We start from the raw sequence: 21443 nt of genomic DNA, 5'->3' as shown, positions 1-21443 counted from the left end.
TGGCGCAGACAGACAGGCACAAACATGCGAGTACACACTTGCACAGACACAAACGTGGACACCAGAAATAAGGGGCCATTTTCTCAGGGTGCTGCCAAAACATTCTGATTTCCTCTAGCCCAAGCGGCCATACATCAGCTCGGGGCCTCCCAGCCCGGATGGCAGGGGCTGACAGGAATGACATGTGTCATTTATCACACGGGGGGCGCCAGGCCTCAGGAAGAGAACAGACCGCTTTGTGACAAAGCCCTCCATGAGCTCTCCTCCACTCACAACAAGGCGAGTTTGTCATGGGACAGACGCTGACAAATCTGCGGAGATGGAATGCACATGGATACACGCTGACACGACATGAGAGGAGAGGAAACGCACACTGTGAGACTCTCACCCAGGAATCACACACTATATCCGAGCTGCCTTTTGGTTCGAGAAAAAAGCCAGTTGGCTGTGTTTAAAAAAAACACAAATATGTTCTCAGTGTATTCTTGAGGGGAAAAGGCCAATGAGATAGCACACCAACTTTTGCAGTGTTGGTAAAACTTGCACCAAACACAGCGTTCCAAGATAAGTAGGAGTTTGATCGTAAGTAGACCACAACATCCTACAAAAAAAAAAAATCACTCTTGACTTTTTTCCTTATGTGCAGACAAAGTATTGTTGGAACATAAAGAGCCGGATGGTCAACTTAATACATGAGCCAAACATGGTGATGTATGGCTATTAGCAAAGTAGGAAAAAATACTCGTATTTGTAGAGCTATTCAAATGTGTACTGTTTTCACTTGCTGACTGAAGTATTTAGTCAAATTCCAATAAGAAATCTTTGACCTCTTTTTGTTTGTAAATAAAATTGATATACACATTCATTACTGCCACCTACTGGTCTGGAGGGTGGAACTGAAGATTCTTGAATTGAACACTTTGTGGCAAGACGCATCTGGTCATCAACAGCAAGGACACAAAGTTTGTCAAGATGTTTGTGACAAAATAAGTAAAACCTTTCTTCTGTGTAGACAGGTGACAGACAAGTATTAACGCTACCTTAAACTTTGCTTCCCACACATACTCTCATGTTTCCTCTTTTAACTAGAAAAGCTTGGTCTTGTTTCCAGTTGCAGACCCGCCTTTCTTAATGAAAAATTACATATGCTAAAATGAACTCCATTGCTTCCCATGCCACTTCACACATATACACAATCTGTTTTGCTTCTTCATTACGTCTACCTGATCTTCATTCTTTCCATCCCTCTGTCGTGATCCCTCCTCCGTCCCCCTTTTACTCCTTCCACAGGCGGCTCATTTCTCTTCATAAGCCTAATTTATTTTCTCTGCCAGATGTAACCTGACAGCCATCAGTCTCTCTCCCACTGACACACACACACACGCACACATGACCTCCTGCCGTGCAGACAAATACACTAACATGCACAAATGCACACCGCCCTCTTCTCGCTTTTTATTCATTTACCTTGTCTCTATTAGACACACACACACACGCCCGCCCATAGTCCTTATTACCTCACACACTTCTGAGGTAAGCTCTGCAGTCACATACCCTCTGTTTTACCCCTGTCCTCCTTCTCCCCCTCCTTCCCCTCCAAAAGAACCCTCCCATTAACATTACTGAAGATGGATGTGTCTTCATAGCGGAGATTGATTGCGGATACAGAGTTATGGTGCCATTTATGTGTGCGAGCATGTGTGTGTTAATGCTAGATGGAGGGCACTTTGGGAGGCGGCGTTGGGAGCCGAAATGTGAGGGAGGCAGGCTTTTCTCTCGTTTCCAGAACCTTCCAGCCGTTCGTTGTCTGTCCGCAGTCTGATATTGTGCTCTGTTGAAGGATCGCTTCCTCCCTTCCTGCCTCACTTCATAACCATTGTACACAGATACTCTCTTTCTCTCTCTCACACACACACACACACACAATTAGGCTGAGATGTCTACTGATACAAGTCTGCTTTAAGAGCCCACTTTATTATTTACTGACTCTCTCAAGGGACCCTATTTCTTGCCCTCTCCTCTGCTGCTATCTTTTGTCACTTTATTGCCACGGTAATCAGAAGTAAAACCTCCATAAAACCCTGCATACGTGAACCTTCTGTCTGGTTCAGCTTATTCCTTTGATTCTATTTTTTTTATTATTATTATTTTGTTTTTACACCCCTGTGCTATTCATCATACTTAAATCCTAAGCCAGTGCTGAAATGAAACAGTACAGCTATCTTTAATGGATCGCCAAACTTCAGGCGCTAACTCGGTGCCGGAGCGGGTGTAATGAAAAAGAAAACTTGGCGATGTAAAGGATAATGGTTTTGATGGGGGCACAATTGCAGGAACTTCCCCTGGTGACACATGCAACTAAAAGCACTAAAATGTTTGCATGTCCAGAGTGTCCTGCAGCCCAGAAGTGACTTTAAAGGTTTCTAAAGTTGGTTTTTTTGTGTGTTTTTGCTTGTCTGCAAAGGGATTGGCATCAAATCTCTGAGGTCTGGTTCTTTTGGCGTATTTGAGTTGTTTCTGATTGGCACGCAGAAGAAGATTAGGATGGAGAAAAACTGGTAATGTGTCTTGTCAAAATAAAAGTGTGTGTGTTTGTAATTCAAGCATGACTAATAATTTGAGGAGTCTTCTGTATTGGGACAGAAATCTACTTATTTAGCTTTATTTGCTTCACTGTAACACAATGAGAAGTTTTAAGGAGCTAAATTAGACTGTAGTCATGACATTGGGAGTCTGCATTTTTGCGTGGAACTCGTAATTTTCTTATTTATTTGACTCTTGAACAGTTTAGGTCCAGAGCTTTGAAAACAGTGAATTTAGTTGTTTTAAGTGGGCTTGTCACATTCAGGGGATTTCCTTTCAGGGACACAGTAAAGCCACTGTTTTCAGTTGCTTGACTGCCTCAGCATGAACCCGCTTGATAAGACCATAAAGTAGGACCCTATGATTTCCTCCTTGTGGGAAAACCTGCCAAAATTTGATGAATTTGACAAATAAATTGGTATGAGAAGTAAAACATGGATCTTTGTAAAAGAAAACCCACATCTACCATTTAAAAAAAAATAAAAAAATACAAACTAAGTGTAACCCAGTGTTTAAAAACACAAGAAAAAAATAATAGATGTTGATTCAATGTCTTATTCTACCAAAATAGCTAAAAGGTAATTACGTAAATCTTCAAAAAATGTGAAATATGCTTTTAGTGTTAGCTTCTATTGACAGATTAGGCAGCCAATGGCTGGCGCGGTCTGGTTTCGTGTCGGCCAATGGGGTTGATCGTCCCGCCCCTTTTTAACAGCTGGCGGTTGTTTCGTTCGGAGCGCGGCAGACAGGCTTGAAAGCTAACAGCTGACGGTTGCTTCGCTCAGAACGCTTGAGAACAGCTGACGGTTGTTTCGCTGCGAAACAACCGTTAAGTAAATTTGGTGAAAATTGGCTAAAATACCTATTAAATTATAAAATTTAATATAAAATAAAATTGATTGTAAGATTTTGTATTGTTATTGTTGTGTATGTTGTATTTGTTTTATGTAATTGCATTTATTTTAAGATTGAATGTATATTATATTCTTTTTTTACCACATATAAGCTAATCTATTTAGTTTTACTAATATGTTGGAAAAATTGTGTTCTGTTAACTTGTTGTTATACAACATGAAAGAAAAAAAATAAGAAGAACTTGAGAAATGATTAAATAGCATCTTATGTGCTAAAATGTTTTACTTTGGCCTTGTTATAGGTCAGGTTTTTTTTTTGGAGTTTGTACAGTACACTTTTGGCTTGGAGGGCCAAAGATTCCAAGACCCTCTTCTCCTGAAACTGGATGGCGAGCCCCAGCCCAGAGGACCAGGCGCACGGGTAGATAGTGACCCGACTGGTCACCAGCTGAGAGACTTTGAGACTGAAGAATTAATTCATTGGAGACTGAAGTATTCAATTTATTTATTTATTTATTTTTTATAAAAGCGCGCAGTATTTGTTTGTCTGTTTTAAATGTGGATCCACAATTGTTTATTATATTAAATATTTGCTCTTTTCTTGTAGACACTGTGTGTTCTGTTGTTGCTCACACCTGGGTTCCCTAGAATTTAAAATCTTCTGATTAGGCCCAACTTCCTATATATATAGTATAAATTAATTAACCTATTTTTGTGAGTTGCAGGTTACATAAGATTCAGATTCAGCATTTGCATCTGCTACGTTTGCACAAACCAATGTTTGTAAATCCCTCTGATTCAGAAAATCCTCAAAAGATTGGTCTTGTTTTCAAATTTGTTTGCAAAAAAACAGTCTCTCTCATTGTTTGCCCACATTTATCAGATTCTTTGTGCTGTTTACTCAAATACTCCCATATTTATATATATTTGTGTTGATTACCAGCAGAGCAGAAAAAGCGTCAAATTTTCCAAGAGTAGTGGTGTTTGCCACACACAGTTGGCAAAAAATCCGAGCCCCTCTATTTTCTATTTTATTGTGTCACACAGTTGCACATTCACGCTCTCTTTTGCTACTCCACAGAGAGAGACATAACAGGCACCAGGGGAGAAAAACCAAATAAATAGTTTGAGTCAAGAAAATGTGTATTTGAGTTGGATTTTCAGACGACAAACTGACACAGTAGTATTTACCATTAAAATATCTTCTTCAAGTATAAGTCCAATTGCCTCATCATAGAAAATATTTCTGCTGATCTAAATATTTCCTAAAATCCAACATATTAATAAAAACTAGATAAGATTAGTTAACCTAGGCTGGCTTCTTCTTAAAAATATATAAACGTCTTTCTAAAGAGTTCTCTACAAGGAACAGACCCACAAAATATGTCTCCTTTCAAAAAGCCGTAAATCCCATCTCTATTGGTTTGAGATTCTCAACAAGTAAAAATACCCCTGTTCCACAGTGCCATGGTATTCACACAAAAATTTCAAACATAAATATATATCTTCATCTAAAAAAAACAAACATTTTTATCCAGACTAAATATTTAACAGTCACGTAATGTAGTCATAGTTTTCGAATGTTTGTTGCACAGGGCAATGTTTTCTTGATGTCGTTCGGCTGTTTATAGAAAACTCAAGTATAAAACGTTGATGCAACTAGTTCAATTAGTGAGGCTTTCTGCTCAGGTAGCTAGCCTGCAGTCAAATGCGTAACAAATGAACGAAACGGAAAACAAAATGAAACGAACCGAAATTGTTACTAATGTGGTCTCAACCCAATTTTTAAAACAAAATGAACGGCGGTGTTTCTCTAGTACAAACTATGAGCATAGACATTTTTAGCAATCAGAAATATTGTCCTATAAAAAGATAGAGGTAAAGTGGACTTTCCCTTTCAAGCAGTTGACGTTTAGTGCACAAATGTTAGCGCTGTCCTACTTTAACTTGCTACACTCTGTACAGTTCAAATTTATTTTTTTTTGCTTTCTCGTTAAAGCGACTTTAAACTATCAGTGTGACTGTCTTGAGAGATTTTAAATCCTTTGTTTATATTTATACCAATAATAGCTCCAAGTCAATTGCTGGTATAACAATGTACTGTTTAAATTCTGAGTAATGCACACATTTAAGAAACCCAAACTTTACTGATGAGCGAAATAAAGCCAGCAAGTCACCAATACTAAGAAACTAAAACAACTCAATGGTTTCTCTATGCGTTGTTACTCCAAGAGCAAACATTTGACAAACAATCTAACAATGATCAGTGCTGTAACAGAAAGTCTTCACCCCATTAATCTGACTCTCACATGTTTATTGGCTTCCTAATCTTTTCCATCTATTCTTAAGAACCAAATACCTCATGAAGATGAGCAGATGAAAATCTTGCTGTGCCACTTTCTGTTACTGCGGCAGTAGGGTGCCTCCTTACTGCTGAGAGTAAAGGATCACATTCATGTAAGGGTGTGTTTATGTGTGTGTGTTTTTTCCCTTTCCCCCTGTGTCTCGGTTGGTTTTCAATGTTTTGTTCCTCAGTGGTGTACAAAGTGGATGGCCTTTGTGAATTGAGGGGAGGGCTGACAGTGCAGAGAACGTTGATTGATGGCTTATTGTGCAACTGGGCTCAGCTAGACCAAACTGGTTAGGCTTTGACCCTGTTTTGGCCCCGTGCCCTCTTGGTTTCGTCTCCTGGCGTTCTTTTTCCTTTTTCATTTTCTTGTATCTTACACTCCTGCCTCTGTCAATCTCTCACCACAAACAAATATGCTCTTTTTTCCTTTTTTTTTTGCTGCTCTAAACTCATTGCCATTGCCATTATTCTTTGTCTGCTGTTTTCTTTCTTCCTTCCTTGACCCACTTTGTTTGTCAGAGATCCTCCAGGACAGATTTGATCCCATGAGTCATTCCATCAGACTTCATTTTATAGCCCTTATTCATGACTTTTCTGTCATAAACACTTCCCTCCTAACTAGTTTTAACCTGCAGACGGACCACACAGCTCTTCACCCCCGCCCCACACAGACACACATAAACACATTTTCTAATTTTAATTTATGCACACCAGCTAAGACTTTCGTCCCGTTTTTTTTTTTTTCTATCCCTGCAATGATTTTCCTGCCTCTCTTCACCACACCGCCATAGTGATCTATGGTAATTATCCATCTTTGGGGTCATCCATCAAGTGGTTGTTGCTACGCGATGAGAGCAGCTGTTGTTTAGTCGGGGGGAAGCTCTACTGTCGGGGTTAATGCAGGTGAATTCAAAAGACAGCATCTATGCAGAAAGCATGAAACTGTTATTTTGTTAGTACCTCAGATTTGTGGGCCATTTATTTTTGATTTAGACTGAACAGCTTTATAGGCCTGCAATGTCCATTCATTCATTAGGCAGAGAAACAGCAATTTGCAAAAGTACCTCAGCCCTGTTTCATCTTTTGCTATGCGACATCCATAAACCTCAGTGTATTATGGTTAAGATTTTATGTAATGGCCACCAAATAAAACCTGAAATGTGTGACCTGCATATATATTGTATAATAAGTTCCTTTTACACTAATATCCTTAAAAACAGTGAAGCCAACTAGAACCACAAGTCACCTATTTGGTAAGCAAACTCCACCTGGTTATAATTTAATCTCAGCTGTTGGGTGGACGACTTAGGGGTTTAGTGAACAAAGGGCATAATGAAGACAAAGGAACACAAAAGGCAGGTCAGAGAGAAAGTTGTGTAGAAGTTAGATTATAAAGCAATTTTTCAGTTTATCTTTTGAAAATGTAAACAGTAGCTCTGGAGGATCTGATTCCCACTTCAGATTCACAGCTGAAGTGGGAAAATCTGTTCACTCATCTACTATCAGTCATTTATGGCAAAAGAAAGGGTCAAAAAGGAACAAGCCTGAAGAACGTGTGTTGAAAGTTTGCTAAAAAATCATGTAGGGGGCACAGGTGTACGGAGAGGTGGGCAGATGATCACCTTCCACCTGGGCAACAACTAAAACATACAATCAGGGTTAAAATGTAACAGATTAGGTCAAACTACACTGTTAGCGGTGGTTCAGTCAAAGTCCAGACCTAGATCAAATTGAGTGGTACGAATTGCTGGTCAAAGATTTTTCCCTTTCAGTTTGACCAAGCTTAAGCTATTTTATAATAAATAAGATTTTTAGTCTGTATATTTGCAAAACTGGCAAAAATACACCACATCAGATTTTCAGCCGTAACGTTGACTCTCCAGAGTATTGCATAAAAGTGTCAGGAAATAATTCTCGTTTGGTTTTTGTCAAGGAATTTTTGAAAATTATGTATTCAGGTAACTTCATTTAAATTATGCATTGCTTTCAGTGCCAATAAAATATATTGAAGGTCGCAGGTGTAACATGGCAAATGTGGAAAGGTCCAAAGGGTGTGAATACTGTAGCAAGGAGCTGCATACTTTGCTAAATATAAAACTACCGAATCAATGCACAAAGATTCGTAAGACAAGCTAAAATTTAAGGCAGGATAAGCAAAACCCTGACGCCTGTTTATAATGAAAATATTAGATATGGTGAGGAATCTGTTCAACAAATATTATCTGCCTTCGTTGAGTCACCGCTTGGCACAGGTTGAATAAACCACACTCGCATCATTGTTAATTAGCAGCAGTTATGCTTTATCCATACTTTTGCTTTGAAGGCGAACCAGATGGTTTAAAAAAAAATGTCTGTGCAGCACAAGAGCAGCGTTCAGGAGGAGGTGGTGGGGGCTTGGGGTGCACGGCGGTGGTGAGCGGAGGTTGGCAGGAGAGTTGAGCAGAAAGGGCTGGAATCTGTTGCGTCAATGATCTAACGGCTGTTGTTTCATCTCAGAACAAGTGGGCACTGACAGTTCAGGGAGAAGGTGATTTATAGACCGCAGTCACTGTCATGGGGCATCAAACCTGCCTGGCAATCCAAGGAGGTGGAGGGGAAGTAGTTTATTTCATCACTGATTTAGTCGTTTTGTGTCTTTCTAATTCTATGTAATTGATGAAGGTAATCCAGGGGGAATTCTGAGATGTCGGAATGATTTAAAAATGCTTTTAGCAAAATTTGCTTCCATAATTGCAAAGGTTTTTTTTTTTTGGAGTTTTATTTGTAGCTGATAATCTTCTTGCAGCAGTGATGATGAACATAAACCCATACAGACGCATAAAAAATTATGTCTCAGAAAGACAAGGAGAGCAGGTTCTCGTGCCAAAAGTAGTGCAGCAACCCACAGACCCCTCATAAAAGAGACTGATGAGACTGAAACAGCATAAATGCTCAAGGAGGATGATGCCAAGTACACCAGACACGTCCTCGCTCCTTTTAGCATCATTTTTCAGAGCAAAATACAATATCTGCTTTCAGCACAACAAGGTGTATATTAAGGAAAGGGCATGTATTTTCAGCTTAGCCCAAAGTTATTATTTGAATGAGATTTAATATTATTTCTATTCAAGCCTATATTTTGAATAGATAAAAAAGATAAGCAATGAAACTTTAGGGAAAAAAATCCCTCCTATTTAGAATCTCACAATTAATTTGCCAATTTTTTTCTCTGATTGGCTCGGAACTGTAATGGGCAGGTCAAATACTGCAAAAACCATTTTCTGTTTCCTATTGGATAAATGCAGAAGAACTCTAAGCATTTTCACTCTACTTTTATCCACATTTTCTGAGTTCAGTAAAAATCAGATAGAGGTTTTACACAAGTGGCGCTAATCTAGCAATTCATTTTCTGTTGAATTCAAAAGTACAAGCTCTTTCAAATAACTTGCAGCACATAGTTTCTCTTTTTGTGTGTTGTAGCCCCTAAACATCAGTTGAATTTAAAAATGGCATGTCAGACTTATGCAAAAAGAGGTAGGGGCAGTGAGCAGATAACTACCATGTGGCTAAATACAACCAGCGAAAATTTATTTTCCTCCTGTGTTCAGTTCTCATTGAAAATACTTTTAGATGTAGAAATGGTAATGATTTACTGGCTTCAAATTGCTACTTTTAAAATAGTTATGTCCTCTCTCGATGTCTATGTACAACACATAGCTTTGTTTTTCTCAACTTAAGCCATTTTAATGCCTTTGCTGTATTGATTCATTTCCAAAACTAAAGATGTAAATTTTTTCTAGATGTTAGTATTTGATATTTGTAATTTAAATGAGCGTTTGGTTGATGGCTTCATAGCTCCTGTACTCCTATAATTTTTTATCTTCCTCATGTTTTCAGCATAGTTTTTGGGCCTCCGTTTTATTTTAGAAACGTGTTTTAACTTTGCGAAGCACACTGATTATATCTCTGACAAATTTATTTAGATAAATTAGCTACTTGATCGTAAACAGCAGAGCAGGTTGCTAACATGCTGCACTAATGCTGCAATGTTTCTACTCTGTTTTCAATTGATTTGTTAATAATGCATTTTAAAATCTTGTTTAGACAATACTCTCAGAAAAAGCTCCCTTCATAAACTTACAGTTTTGATTTAAATGTTGTAGTTGTTATTGACTATAACGGAGAGTGTATCTGACAATGGCAGGGAGCTTCAGCATCCAATACAATCTCTTTCACCATTCACATCATTTTAAAGGGTGAACAATTATAAGATTGTTAGGAAGAACTGATTAGCTTCATCTAAAACATAATGTGCACATCCTGCAATGCAGTTTTGCAAGGTTGGAACATGAAAACAGACAGAAAAATTACAGAAATCAGAAAGTGAATTTTCTCAGGGACTTTCATACAAATATTTAAAGAAACCCTAAAACTTTAATTACTATTTTTTTTTTTTTAATCAATGCAGTGAGCTTGTATAAAAATAGAATAGTTGGCTGTAGTACAGCAACCACTGTGAGGATGAGGCTGCACTGGCTGTTTTAATTTCCCCAACATAGCAGAACTGTGGAGACTGGTGGTGGATTTGTACACCAATGAGCTACAGGAAAGCCCAGAGCTGTTGTGCCATATGGTGGACCGCTCCATGTGGGTTGATGGAAAGGGGACGGGGGAGGAGGAGGGGCGCTCTAAGGTAAGCTTTTACATGTCTGGTCAAAGAAGTTGTGGATTAAATTATGGCTCCACCAGTGCAGCTTTACAGCATGTTCGAATGTAGTCACAGCTAAAATATGCCATAAAATAGCTTTTTATCGCAATAAAATCCTCTTCATTATAGGCATTTTGCAGATTCCATCCAAATGTTTTGAGCCACTCAAAGGGTGCGGAAAAAATTAAACTGATTTGACGGGTAATAAATCTTGCTGAGGACAGGCTGCTGGTCTGTGCCAGTTTGCACCGATTTGAACCATCGTCAGAGAAGTCCAAAGAGAGTGTCAGGTCCTATGAAACCACAACTGCAAGTTCTGCATTGAAAGGAGAAGCAAGAATGAACAGAATGAAGGGGAGTGTGGGGAGGAGACAGATATTGCCCGACATACTAAGCATTACCATAATTGGCTTTTCTACATGATAGGACAGAGGAAATAATAATGTCATTTTATTTACAGCCTTCTCTCCGCCCGAACACGCACACACTCATGCACACCGCACAGGTCAATGACACACACTGATCAGGCCTGTCCAAAGCCATCAGAGGTGAGTGGCAGGGAATGGAGGGACCGGTGACAAAGCGAAACGGTAGAGAGAAATAAGACTGCCACGCCGGAGCTCCCGCTTTGAAGGGCCGCTAAACGCTGTGAGGGAGCCTCGTCGGCCGCCCCGCCACAGATGCAAGCGCTCGGCACGCGGGGTAAATCAGCAGGGTGAAGGCTGCTGGAATTGGACATTAGCACTGCAAATGAGAGCCGGGATTGCCCTCTTCTCTGAGACAACATGAATAAATGAGAAAGGCTTAAAGGGGGAAAGTGTGTGTGTGTTTTGTGTGTGTATACAAAAGAGAAAAGAGAGGGAAAAGAAGCTGGGTTGAAGTTGTCAGGGCCACGTCACGGTCAGGTTACCCTGTTTCTTGAAATAAGGCAGATGTCCTTAATGAACATTGAGCTCAATAAACTAATGTGACAATTTTCAATTTGAAGGATGTAGATCAGATATTCAAGTACTTTGCACGAGTTTAAGCACATCTTAAGCATTGGCGTGCTTAAATGAAAGAAAAAAATATTTGGTGGAAGTTGTGGAACATGTCTTTCCTGTCATTATATTGACATTTTCTACCTGTGATGAGCCTTAGAACTCTCACAATATCATAACCTTGAATATAATTAGTACAGTATCAGCAGCTATTCAAAGATTTACTAAGAGAACTGATATTATGATTTCAATCATTTTATTTAAAACACAAAAGCAGTTGTTGATACTGGTGCTAGAAAATATTAGTTCCTCCGGGTGTTTGCTAATTTCTGCTGCCGCTAGTCTGGTGGAGTTGAGTGGGGGAGGGGTGGTTTTTGGCCTGGGGGCTTTGCTGGGGGACTGACGCTAAGACAGAGTTTTGGGTAAGTTGGTGGCGCTTTGCATGACTGGGCGTTAAAGCAACCCTGAATGGCTGCCATTGCAGATTCAAGGATTCTTCAAAACATGCATGAATGAGTCAAAGCAATATGCAGTTTGAGTTGGATGAGGGAATGATGTTACAGCATTATATAAATCTTTAAAAAGTCAATACCACTCCCCTACAAATCTTAAATAAAATATAGAACTAAATTCTGCTTTAATAAGTTTTAGTTCATATGAAGTCTTTCTGTCCTGCTCTTTGGAAGGTAAAGCAGATATAACACACTGATATTGGTGGGTTTGTTGTCAGTCAGCTGCTGCTCCTTATTCTTTTTTTTTCTTTAACAAACATGATGCTGGTATCTTTAATACTCTCATTTTAAATTTATGTTGCCTTAGTAAAAGTTTTATTTCCACATCAATACTGTCCTTGTTTTGTTGTTGTTTAGTTGTTTTTTTTTTACAATCAGCAATATTTCCAAGCAACTAAATTTAAAGGAAAAGTGCAGTAACTCTGGCAACTCTCAGCAAAGGCGAAGGTCTGTGCTCTGTTCCGATTCTCCAAGCAGCTAGAGAATATCACTGACACTTTCTATTAGCAACTTATTAAACAGACCTTCAACAACAGAACCGTGATGACAAAAACTTGCAGCATTTCTGAAATGGTATGTTGGTAAAACTCTGGAATACCTTGATACAGAAAACAGAACCGTGGCTGGTTCCACTTTAACAGGCAATATAACTCCATCTACAAAAACAGGCCTGACTAAATATTTTATAGTACTATATTAAAAGAAAATTAATATAGTAGAGAAAATTAATATACTCATATTGATGAGGGAGGACGAGGCGAGTCCAAAGAGTTACAACTGCTTAGCAAAATGTGAAAAGATTGGAATAATCTGATTTAACAGTCAGATTTTTTTACAGATCAAAACTATATTGGATAGTGCTGTAGTTTAAGTCAAGGACTTGAGGATGTTTTTTATTTTACCCGATATGGTGAGAGCAAATTTGCTTTACATGAGGGATTAAAACTCTCCTCGGTACATTTCTGGGATCTCAATAAGTCACTTGTTCACTCTTTCTGGTATTTTGTTTCTACTTTTGATGGATGAAATTTTTACATGCTTTTCAAAGCAATAGGCCCAACAGAACTCTTCCTTTGGCGAGGAATGTAGTTTTATGGAAGAAGGCGTGCTAGTTTGCATGTACATGTGTGCATATGTCACAGGGGCTGGGGGGCTAGAAGGAGGGGCCGTCCTACTGTGGTGTCACCTGTCTGCAGCAGGAAATCCTGGACTCTCTGGGCACAACAATAGTGACAGGCTCCTCTCCAGACACAGATGGCTTCGCTCTCCCCCCCCCCACCAGCCACATTGCAGCTCTGCTTGCACCTGACACACTGTGACACCTAGAATACACACAAACACGTGCAATGTGCACCCACAACTGATCGACCACACCTGTGGTGTGCTCTTAGAAACTTGAACTTGCATTGAGAAGATGTAATTATTGCTACGATTTTAGATTCTTTTGAGCAGTTAAACTTGATACCGTTTGATTTCTTTATGTCAGATACACTGAGACACACACACACACACACACACCTCACGTTCATAAGCCTAAACACATCTTTCTTTCTCTCTTTTCAGAACTTCTCTTTCGCCTATCCTCCCTGACAGCACAAAGTGGGCTTACGTTTTTGACTGACAACCACAACAGACACTTTTCTCCCCCCGTCCTTCCCCTCCAGCCTCCTGTTTTAATCCCCTCCCCATCCCGCTCTCCCTCATTCTACCCGCTTCCTCTTTTGTTCTGAGTGACGCTCGAAAGCCGCCGTGTCAGCATCTTTTCCATCTCTGATTGCCTTATTAGCCGGCGGTGGCACCCGCAGCTTTTCTGACACAGATGGTGAAGGAAGAGGAGGAGGCTCGAGCAGGGGTGAAAAGGGAAAAAAAAATGGCTGACTTGTGTTTGTTGTTGTTACTTTCTCCCTCTCTTCCTTCCCTCCCATCGCTTTTCTGGCTTGTTTGTGTGGACACTGACACCTTGGGCTGACACTTACATACTCCTGACACTGATGCCTGTCAGGGTAACATACAGAGGATGGCAGGAAAAAAAGTAGACTTTAATGTTGGTGTGCTGGTCGGGTGTGTGTGTGTTTGTACTGCTGTCAGGTTTCTCTCACCGTTTTGTCTTTACTCTCCCTCTTTGACTTTGCATCAATTTCAATACAGTGGGTTGCATAGTGATGAGGGAGGATGAGGCAAGTCCAAAGAGTTACAACTGCTTAGCAAAATTTGAAAAGATTGGAATAACAGATTACATTTTGAGATCAATTCTCTCAATGTGTAACAAAGGGACAATGCATGTATATGAGAGTAGCAATATTTATACACAAAGTGGTCTAAAGTGCTTTTGAGGTAAAGAGAGGAGTCTAGGTAAAATGCACTAAAAACATTAAGTTAAAAGAAAGATCTTTCCTCTTAGGTTTAGTTCTTGTCCTGGGAACACTGACCGTACTATGATCAATTGAACTAGTGTTGTTCATAACTTCGGCAACATAGTTTTTGATAAGCTGCAACTTCTTAGTTTTTTTTTTTTTTAGATTAGTAAAGGCACTATTACTACAATATTACCTAATTGAAGTAAAACATTAGATCATCTTCCTGCGTCCTTTTTTGGCAGGAAGCCCCTCCTTCTGGTTGGTATAGTAGTCAACTTAAAATTAAAATTAAAATGAATCCTCAGTTCATAAAAACTTCTAGGTTTCTTGCCTGGATTTTTGAACCTCTTTGAGTTTAGTTGCGCACTGATCTCTAGTTTTGCTCTGTTGGAATCAAAAACGATGAATTCTGTTTTTTGATGTGAAGATGTGTGAGCAGCGCATGTAAGCAATGTTATACTCTACAACCTGAGCAAGGGGGAACATATAAATGTTATATTGAATGAAAGTGGTCCAAGGATGGAGCCTAGAGGAATCCACATTGTCATCTCTGTTTGTTCAGATGTATAATGGCCAAATTTAGCAAAGTGTTTGGTGTTTTGCCAGATGAGATCCCAACTAATTAACTATTGTATAACACCAACCAATCCACTTTTAAAGTTGATCAATCAATATGTCAAACGTAGCCTAGAGATTCAGGAGCACCAAAACAAAAGCCCTATAATGCTTGAGTACATCTTTGTGAGATAAATTTCTCTAGAATATTGTGAACTTAAGAACCTTTGAAAGTGTTTGTAGCATTTTAAAATAAGTATTGCCTTTGTGTTTACATTTAACTACGTATGTGTTTGTAAAAGTACATTTGCTCTTCCAGTTTAGTGAGATCATAAAAGTACAAAAATAGAGATGTGCACAACCAGCCAAAATGATGAAATATGACATTTGCCAACAGGGCTTGTGCCGTTCCTGTTGAAGGACTCGTCTGAAGACACACAGGCATTCACCAGGTGTAGCCATCACTGTTCAGACATAGCAGCAATTATCATAGCAGACATGCACTATAATTTTGAAGAAGAAAGTGGTATTGATGGGGTTTTTTTCCCCCTTACACACAGCCAGGTGTAAGACCTAAAGCTTATTTCACAGACGTTAGAGCACCTAGCAAACATCAGGCATTATGTCCATTTTGATCATAGGATAGAGAGCTGCAAGCAGCCTGAAGCTGACAACATATCCATCACCTCACTTGAGACTGATTCTGGCACTTTAGACAAGCATTTAATGAGGGATGGGTAAAGAAACCTCGGCATTTGTAACCCTCTTCCTTTTGCCATCTGTGGATTGAGCTTCACTATGAATTTTCATTTGGTAAAAAAAAAAAAAAATTGTAACCTAGGTCATCATAAACATATTTTAACACAGCTATATTTGTGAAATGTATAGGCATTTGCTTTTCTAAAATGATATAACTTGGCAGTCTGAGCACACAGGGAGCACAGGCAGTAACAACATGTCTTCTCATGTCCACTGGCCGTTTCCTAACATCACGCTGGGAGGACTTCCACAGCTGATGCCAAGTCGACTCCAGCCAAGCGGGGCTTGGCAAGACTGATACTGCTGGCATTTTGTTCCACTATTCCTAACTTGTTAATACATAGCATGAAGAAATTTCAGCAAATAAAGTGAAGTCAAGAACATATTATGAACAGAAAGACCTCCCAGCGATATATTGCTTTACCATTTTCATGTCTTGTGCAATTGTATAATCAAGGTTTCATATAAAAAAGTGCAATATGCCTACTTAAAATCCACAGTAAAAAACCTCATGAATCAATGACAAATTTTCTTTAAAGTAGAACAATTATGTTATTTGCTGTTTTGAATAAACAGAAGAATGTTCTTGTACTCCTTTACTCAGGAAAATGTAATAACTAAAACATAATTTAATAAAATATTTTATTTAGAATATTTTAGTTATAGAGAGGTCATTGTCAAGTTGTAAATCTTTGCCACTTTATTATCATAAACCTTTTTCCTTTTTAGGATTATTGCCTCCACCACTGACTCAGGGTGTTTTTGTCAAAAATATTAAAGTACACCTATATTAGTATCTAATATCCTTATTCCCTCTTATTTGTCTTACAGCTTATGGACCAGAGGATGAGTTTAAAACAGGGAAGACTGATGAAGAAGAGCACCTCCTGGACGATGGCCTTTCCCTCGATGGTCAAGATGCAGAATTTCTCTTTAACGATGACGAGGACCCGAGAGAGCATTATAGCTGCCAGAACTCTCCACTTAGCAATGGCACTAACCAAGATGCTGGATACGCTTCACCACTCAGTACCACTAGTGACCAACTGGTGGACCTTAAGACCACAGCTTCCTCCTCCAGCGATCAGGAAAAACTAGAGGAAAAGCTTGGGGAAGGTACCGAGTCAATTAATGGCCTCTCTCTCCAGGACAGTCTGACAAAAATGAAAGCCGTCTATGCAAATTTGATTTCAGATGCCTCCTGGTCCAGTATTGCCCTGGATATGCTTAAAAGTAAACAAGGGAACAATTTGGCAGCTAGCAATGGTAGTGGTAGTAGCTACAAAGGCAGCAATGGGTTTCTGAATAGTCACAGCTCAAGCAACAGCCATGCGAAGAGCAGATGTAGCGATACCCCATTCACCACTCACTTAAACAGCAGCAGCACAACTGCAAAAACAGTATCAAGCAACAGCAACACTGGCATCAGCTCTGCAAGCACTGGAGGATTAGCATATGACTGGCATCAGGCAGCTTTGGCTAAAACTCTTCAGCAAAATCCGTACCAACTTCTCCCTGAGCCAAGCCTCTTCAGCACCGTGCAGCTTTACAGGCAGAACAACAAACTGTATGGGCCGGTTTTTACTGGGGCCAGCAAATTTCGGTGTAAGGACTGTAGTGCTGCCTATGACACCTTAGTTGGTCTGACTGTGCACATGAACGAGACTGGCCACTACCGCGATGACAACAAGGATCCAGAGGATGATCGAAGCAAAAAGTGGTCCAAGCCGCGCAAGCGTTCTTTGTTGGAGATGGAAGGGAAAGAAGATGCCCAGAAAGTTCTTAAATGCATGTACTGTGGCCACTCTTTTGAATCCTTGCAAGATCTTAGTGTTCACATGATAAAAACAAAACACTATCAGAAAGTGCCTCTAAAAGAACCAATGTCAGCCCTTACCTCGAAACTGGTGCCCCCGACCAAAAAAAGAGCATTTCAGGACTTGATGTCTCCAAGCTCACCAGAGTCTGTGTCTTCGGGTATATTCCTAGGAGACTCTCCAAAAGACCAAAAAGCAGCTAATCCCTACGTCACTCCTAACAATCGATATGGCTACCAAAATGGTGCCAGTTATACCTGGCAGTTTGAGGCACGAAAGGCACAAATTCTCAAATGCATGGAATGTGGAAGCTCCCATGACACACTACAACAGTTGACAGCCCACATGATGGTCACAGGACACTTTTTGAAAGTTACAAATTCAGCCTCTAAAAAAGGCAAGCAGTTAGTTTTGGATCCTGTTATCGAGGAGAAAATTCAGTCAATTCCTTTGCCTCCTACTACGAAACGCCTCTCAGCACCCAATGGTAAGCCACAGTCGGACTCCCCATTGAAGCCCTGCAGCCCGGAAGAGAGAAGTGAGGAAAAGAGAGATAACGAGACAGAGGAAGAGAAGTTAGAAGTGAGAGAACCTGAGAAAAAAATTAAAGAGGAGAAAGAAGACCCTACTGACAAGCCTGAGAAGCCAGTAAAGACCCGATCTTATCAATATCTTACAGAAGAGGACTTGGAGGAAACACCTAAAGGTGGCTTAGACATATTAAAGTCTTTGGAAAATACAGTCTCAAGTGCAATCAGCAAGGCCCAAACTGGAGCACCAACATGGGGTGGATACCCCAGCATTCACGCTGCTTATCAGCTCCATGGATCCCTGAAGTCTAATTTGCCCTCTTGTGCATCAGTTCAACCTTTGTTCAGTAGTTCCAGTATGAAGGCAATGTCCTCTGACATTGGTTCTCTGATTCATTCACCAAATAGCCCCTCTCCACCTCTTAGCCATAAAAGCAATGTGCTGGCTATGGAGGAGCTGGTGGAAAAAGTGACAAGGAGTGGTTCCACCAATGACGAAAAAGAAGAAAAACCTTGTGAGAGTAAGTGTATGTCTGCAAAGTCACCACTGCAAAATCCCAAGGCCAATGCCGAAGCTCTGTCAAAAGTAATGCAAAGCTCTACAGTTGACATTTCTATTGAACTAAAAGGTAAAGAAGAGCTACCCGAGCCCAAAACAGAAGTAAAGATCAAAACTGGGTGTAACTCACCACAAAAAACAGGTAGCAATGGCTGCAGTAGCCTCAGCATTATCACCGATCACTTGTCTGAGCAGCCTCTTATCAGCCCTCTCAGTGCTTTGCAGTCTGTCATGAACAACCACTTGGGCAAAGCTACAAAAGTTCCCAGACCCTCTGTGGACCCATTCGCAATGCTTTATAAGATGAGTAGTTATGCCCAGAGTAAGCAAGCAGAGCCTGCAAGTCAACATCGTAACGATGAATATGATCAGCCCATTGATTTAACAAAATCCAAAAGCAGCAGCAATATCAGTTCAGCTAAAGCTAGTCCTACAACACCAAACAATAGTAACACAAATAGTGTCAAAGCAGCTTTTAGAAATTTCTCATCATCATCATCATCATCATCTCCACCTCTTCGAGAAAATGCTTTGATGGATATTTCAGACATGGTTAAAAATCTCACAGGCCGTTTAACACCAAAGTCTACTACACCGTCCTCTGTCTCAGAGAAATCTGACATGGATGGCTTTACTTTTGAGGACAGCATGGAGGAGCTGTCTCCTATCCAAAGAAGGAAAGGCAGACAGTCGAACTGGAATCCCCAGCACCTCCTGATTCTTCAGGCTCAGTTTGCTTCTAGTCTTCGAGAGACGCCTGAGGGAAAGTTCATAATTAGTGACTTGGGACCCCAAGAGAGAGTCCACATTTGTAAATTCACTGGTCTCTCCATGACCACTATCTCACATTGGCTGGCCAATGTAAAATACCAGTTAAAGAGGACAGGCGGAACAAAATTTCTCAAAAATATTGATTCCGGCCAACCTCTGTTTTTGTGTAGTGACTGTGCTTCCCAGTTCAGGACTCCCTCGTCCTACATTAACCATTTGGAGTCCCACCTGGGATTCACCTTAAAGGACCTCTCCAAGGTTTCCGTAGACTTACTTGAGCAGCAGACAGTTAGCAGAATTGAGGACAAGACGTTTACATCTTCTGGACTTACTGAAGATGACTCTGGCTCAGCCTATCAGTGTAAACTGTGCAACCGGACATTTGTGAGTAAACATGCAATCAAATTGCACCTTTGTAAAACACACGGAAAGTCGCCAGAGGACCATCTCATCTTTGTGAGAGAACTTGAAAAGTTAGATAAACAGTGAAATCAGTGATAATATGACATATTTCTGTTGCACTAAATCTCTTAAGTCTCAATCTGTCAACACAGATAGTGCCACAACTCTTAACACAAACATGAGGTTTTATACCTTATATTCTAATTCTAATCATTTGGTATGTTTTGAATTAAAAGCGCTTTCAGTGAAGTAGCTCAAAAACAGATTGTAAAGGTTCTGTTTTTACTTACAAAACTCTACAGATTGGTGCAACAAACATGGCACTATACAGTCATTGACTGATTGTTGCTTCATCAATGCACTGCATTTTATCTGAGCCTTTCACAGTCGTCTGTTGTTTTGAAACTGACCCATGCTCTTGTGTTCATCACTGTTTTTGAATAATTGTTTTTGAATGACTATCTTTCACCATTACTTGCATATTATTTATGAAGCTCTGCATGTTTTCATGTAAAGCATTGGCTACATTAAGTCTGGTTACATCTTATTCAGAATGACTTAACTGATGTCCCTGTTGAACAAAGTTTGGGAAGAGATACTTGTCTAAAGTTGGATGGTATTCTAAAAATGTTTCTGCACTTTCAGTGAGTGTGAACCAATGAAGAAAAAATTGCTGAAAAAAAAAAAGATCAAGTTTGGTTTTTAAGGCCCTTAATCAAACTATATTATTGTTTGCCATTATACCATAGATATATTACAAATGCCTGTTTTTCCTCAATTAAAAAATATTTTAATGTTCTCTTTTTAACATGTACAGTACTTACTAAGTAGTCCACCAATTTATCATGAAGGAGATAAGCTTGTAAAGTTAACGAAGTTGAAAATTTAATGTGTAAATAATAATTAAAAAAAAATGTATGTTGGCATATCTTGCTACTTACAAGTTCAGTATTATTTGTACTGTGTGCATTTTTACAGTGTTATTTTCTAGACCAGTTCAGGGGTGTGGGTGTAAAGCTACAGAATATTGTTGGACCAAAAATGTCCTTTTTTTCAGTGAATTGTTGGTCGCTCAACGTGGTTTATATAAAATGAAGTTAACGGCATCTCATGTGATGTCCATGACTGTATATAAGCTTGAAAAAAATTTGCTCTCAAAACTCCCAGGTTTTTGTCATGACCAGTTATTCTAAATGGCATCCTTTTATTCTTAGTTGTAAAATAAACATCATGTCCTGGAACAAACTACAGTGTGCTGTGATTCTTGAAGTAATGTGACAATCAAATAAATGGCCAAAGTCAATTGGTGGCCCGCAGTCTATCATCTACCTTCATCTTACCATCTCTAACATTTTCGTCTGTCACACGAACACATTAAATTGCCTTGTTAAGGATCCATTGTTCCTCCTACACAAATGCCTAAACTATCTAAGCCATGCCTCCTCAATTTTGCTTCCAAAACAGTTTACTCTAGGTTTTAAACCTGTCAGTTTTTGTCGCTGATTCCACCTGTCTACTTCTCAGTTCATTCCTCGTCAATCCGCAGGATACCTTCCAACGTGACCTTTCTAAGGTCACTTACTTGTTCCATACTGTAGCTACGAATCGCAATGTCATCTGTCAACCTGATACAATGCCACAAACACTGAATCCATCTCATCAACGTTATCTACAACACCTTTACACATCCACCTTCTTGAGAATGTGTTTCAGGACATGCCTTCTCT

The 21443-nt window shown here is 39.7% G+C and overlaps 1 protein-coding gene across 1 annotated transcript in view; it reads left to right on the top strand.

Annotated features, from left to right (window-relative positions):
* LOC114156347 (teashirt homolog 1-like) overlaps positions 1-20961 on the top strand; it is a 37082-nt gene extending 16121 nt beyond the window's left edge. Inside the window, exon 3 of the mRNA XM_028036724.1 lies at positions 16469-20961. Coding sequence (XP_027892525.1) covers positions 16469-19803 — 3335 coding nt within the window. The 3' untranslated portion in view covers positions 19804-20961. The remainder of the gene's footprint in view (positions 1-16468) is intronic.
* Positions 20962-21443: the final 482 nt, after the last annotated feature.

The sequence above is a fragment of the Xiphophorus couchianus genome, chromosome 13, assembly GCF_001444195.1.
Source record: "Xiphophorus couchianus chromosome 13, X_couchianus-1.0, whole genome shotgun sequence".
In the NCBI taxonomy this organism is placed as follows: Eukaryota; Metazoa; Chordata; class Actinopteri; order Cyprinodontiformes; family Poeciliidae; genus Xiphophorus; species Xiphophorus couchianus.
Note: the sequence above shows the minus strand (reverse complement) of the source record. Positions and strands in the feature narration are given on the sequence as shown.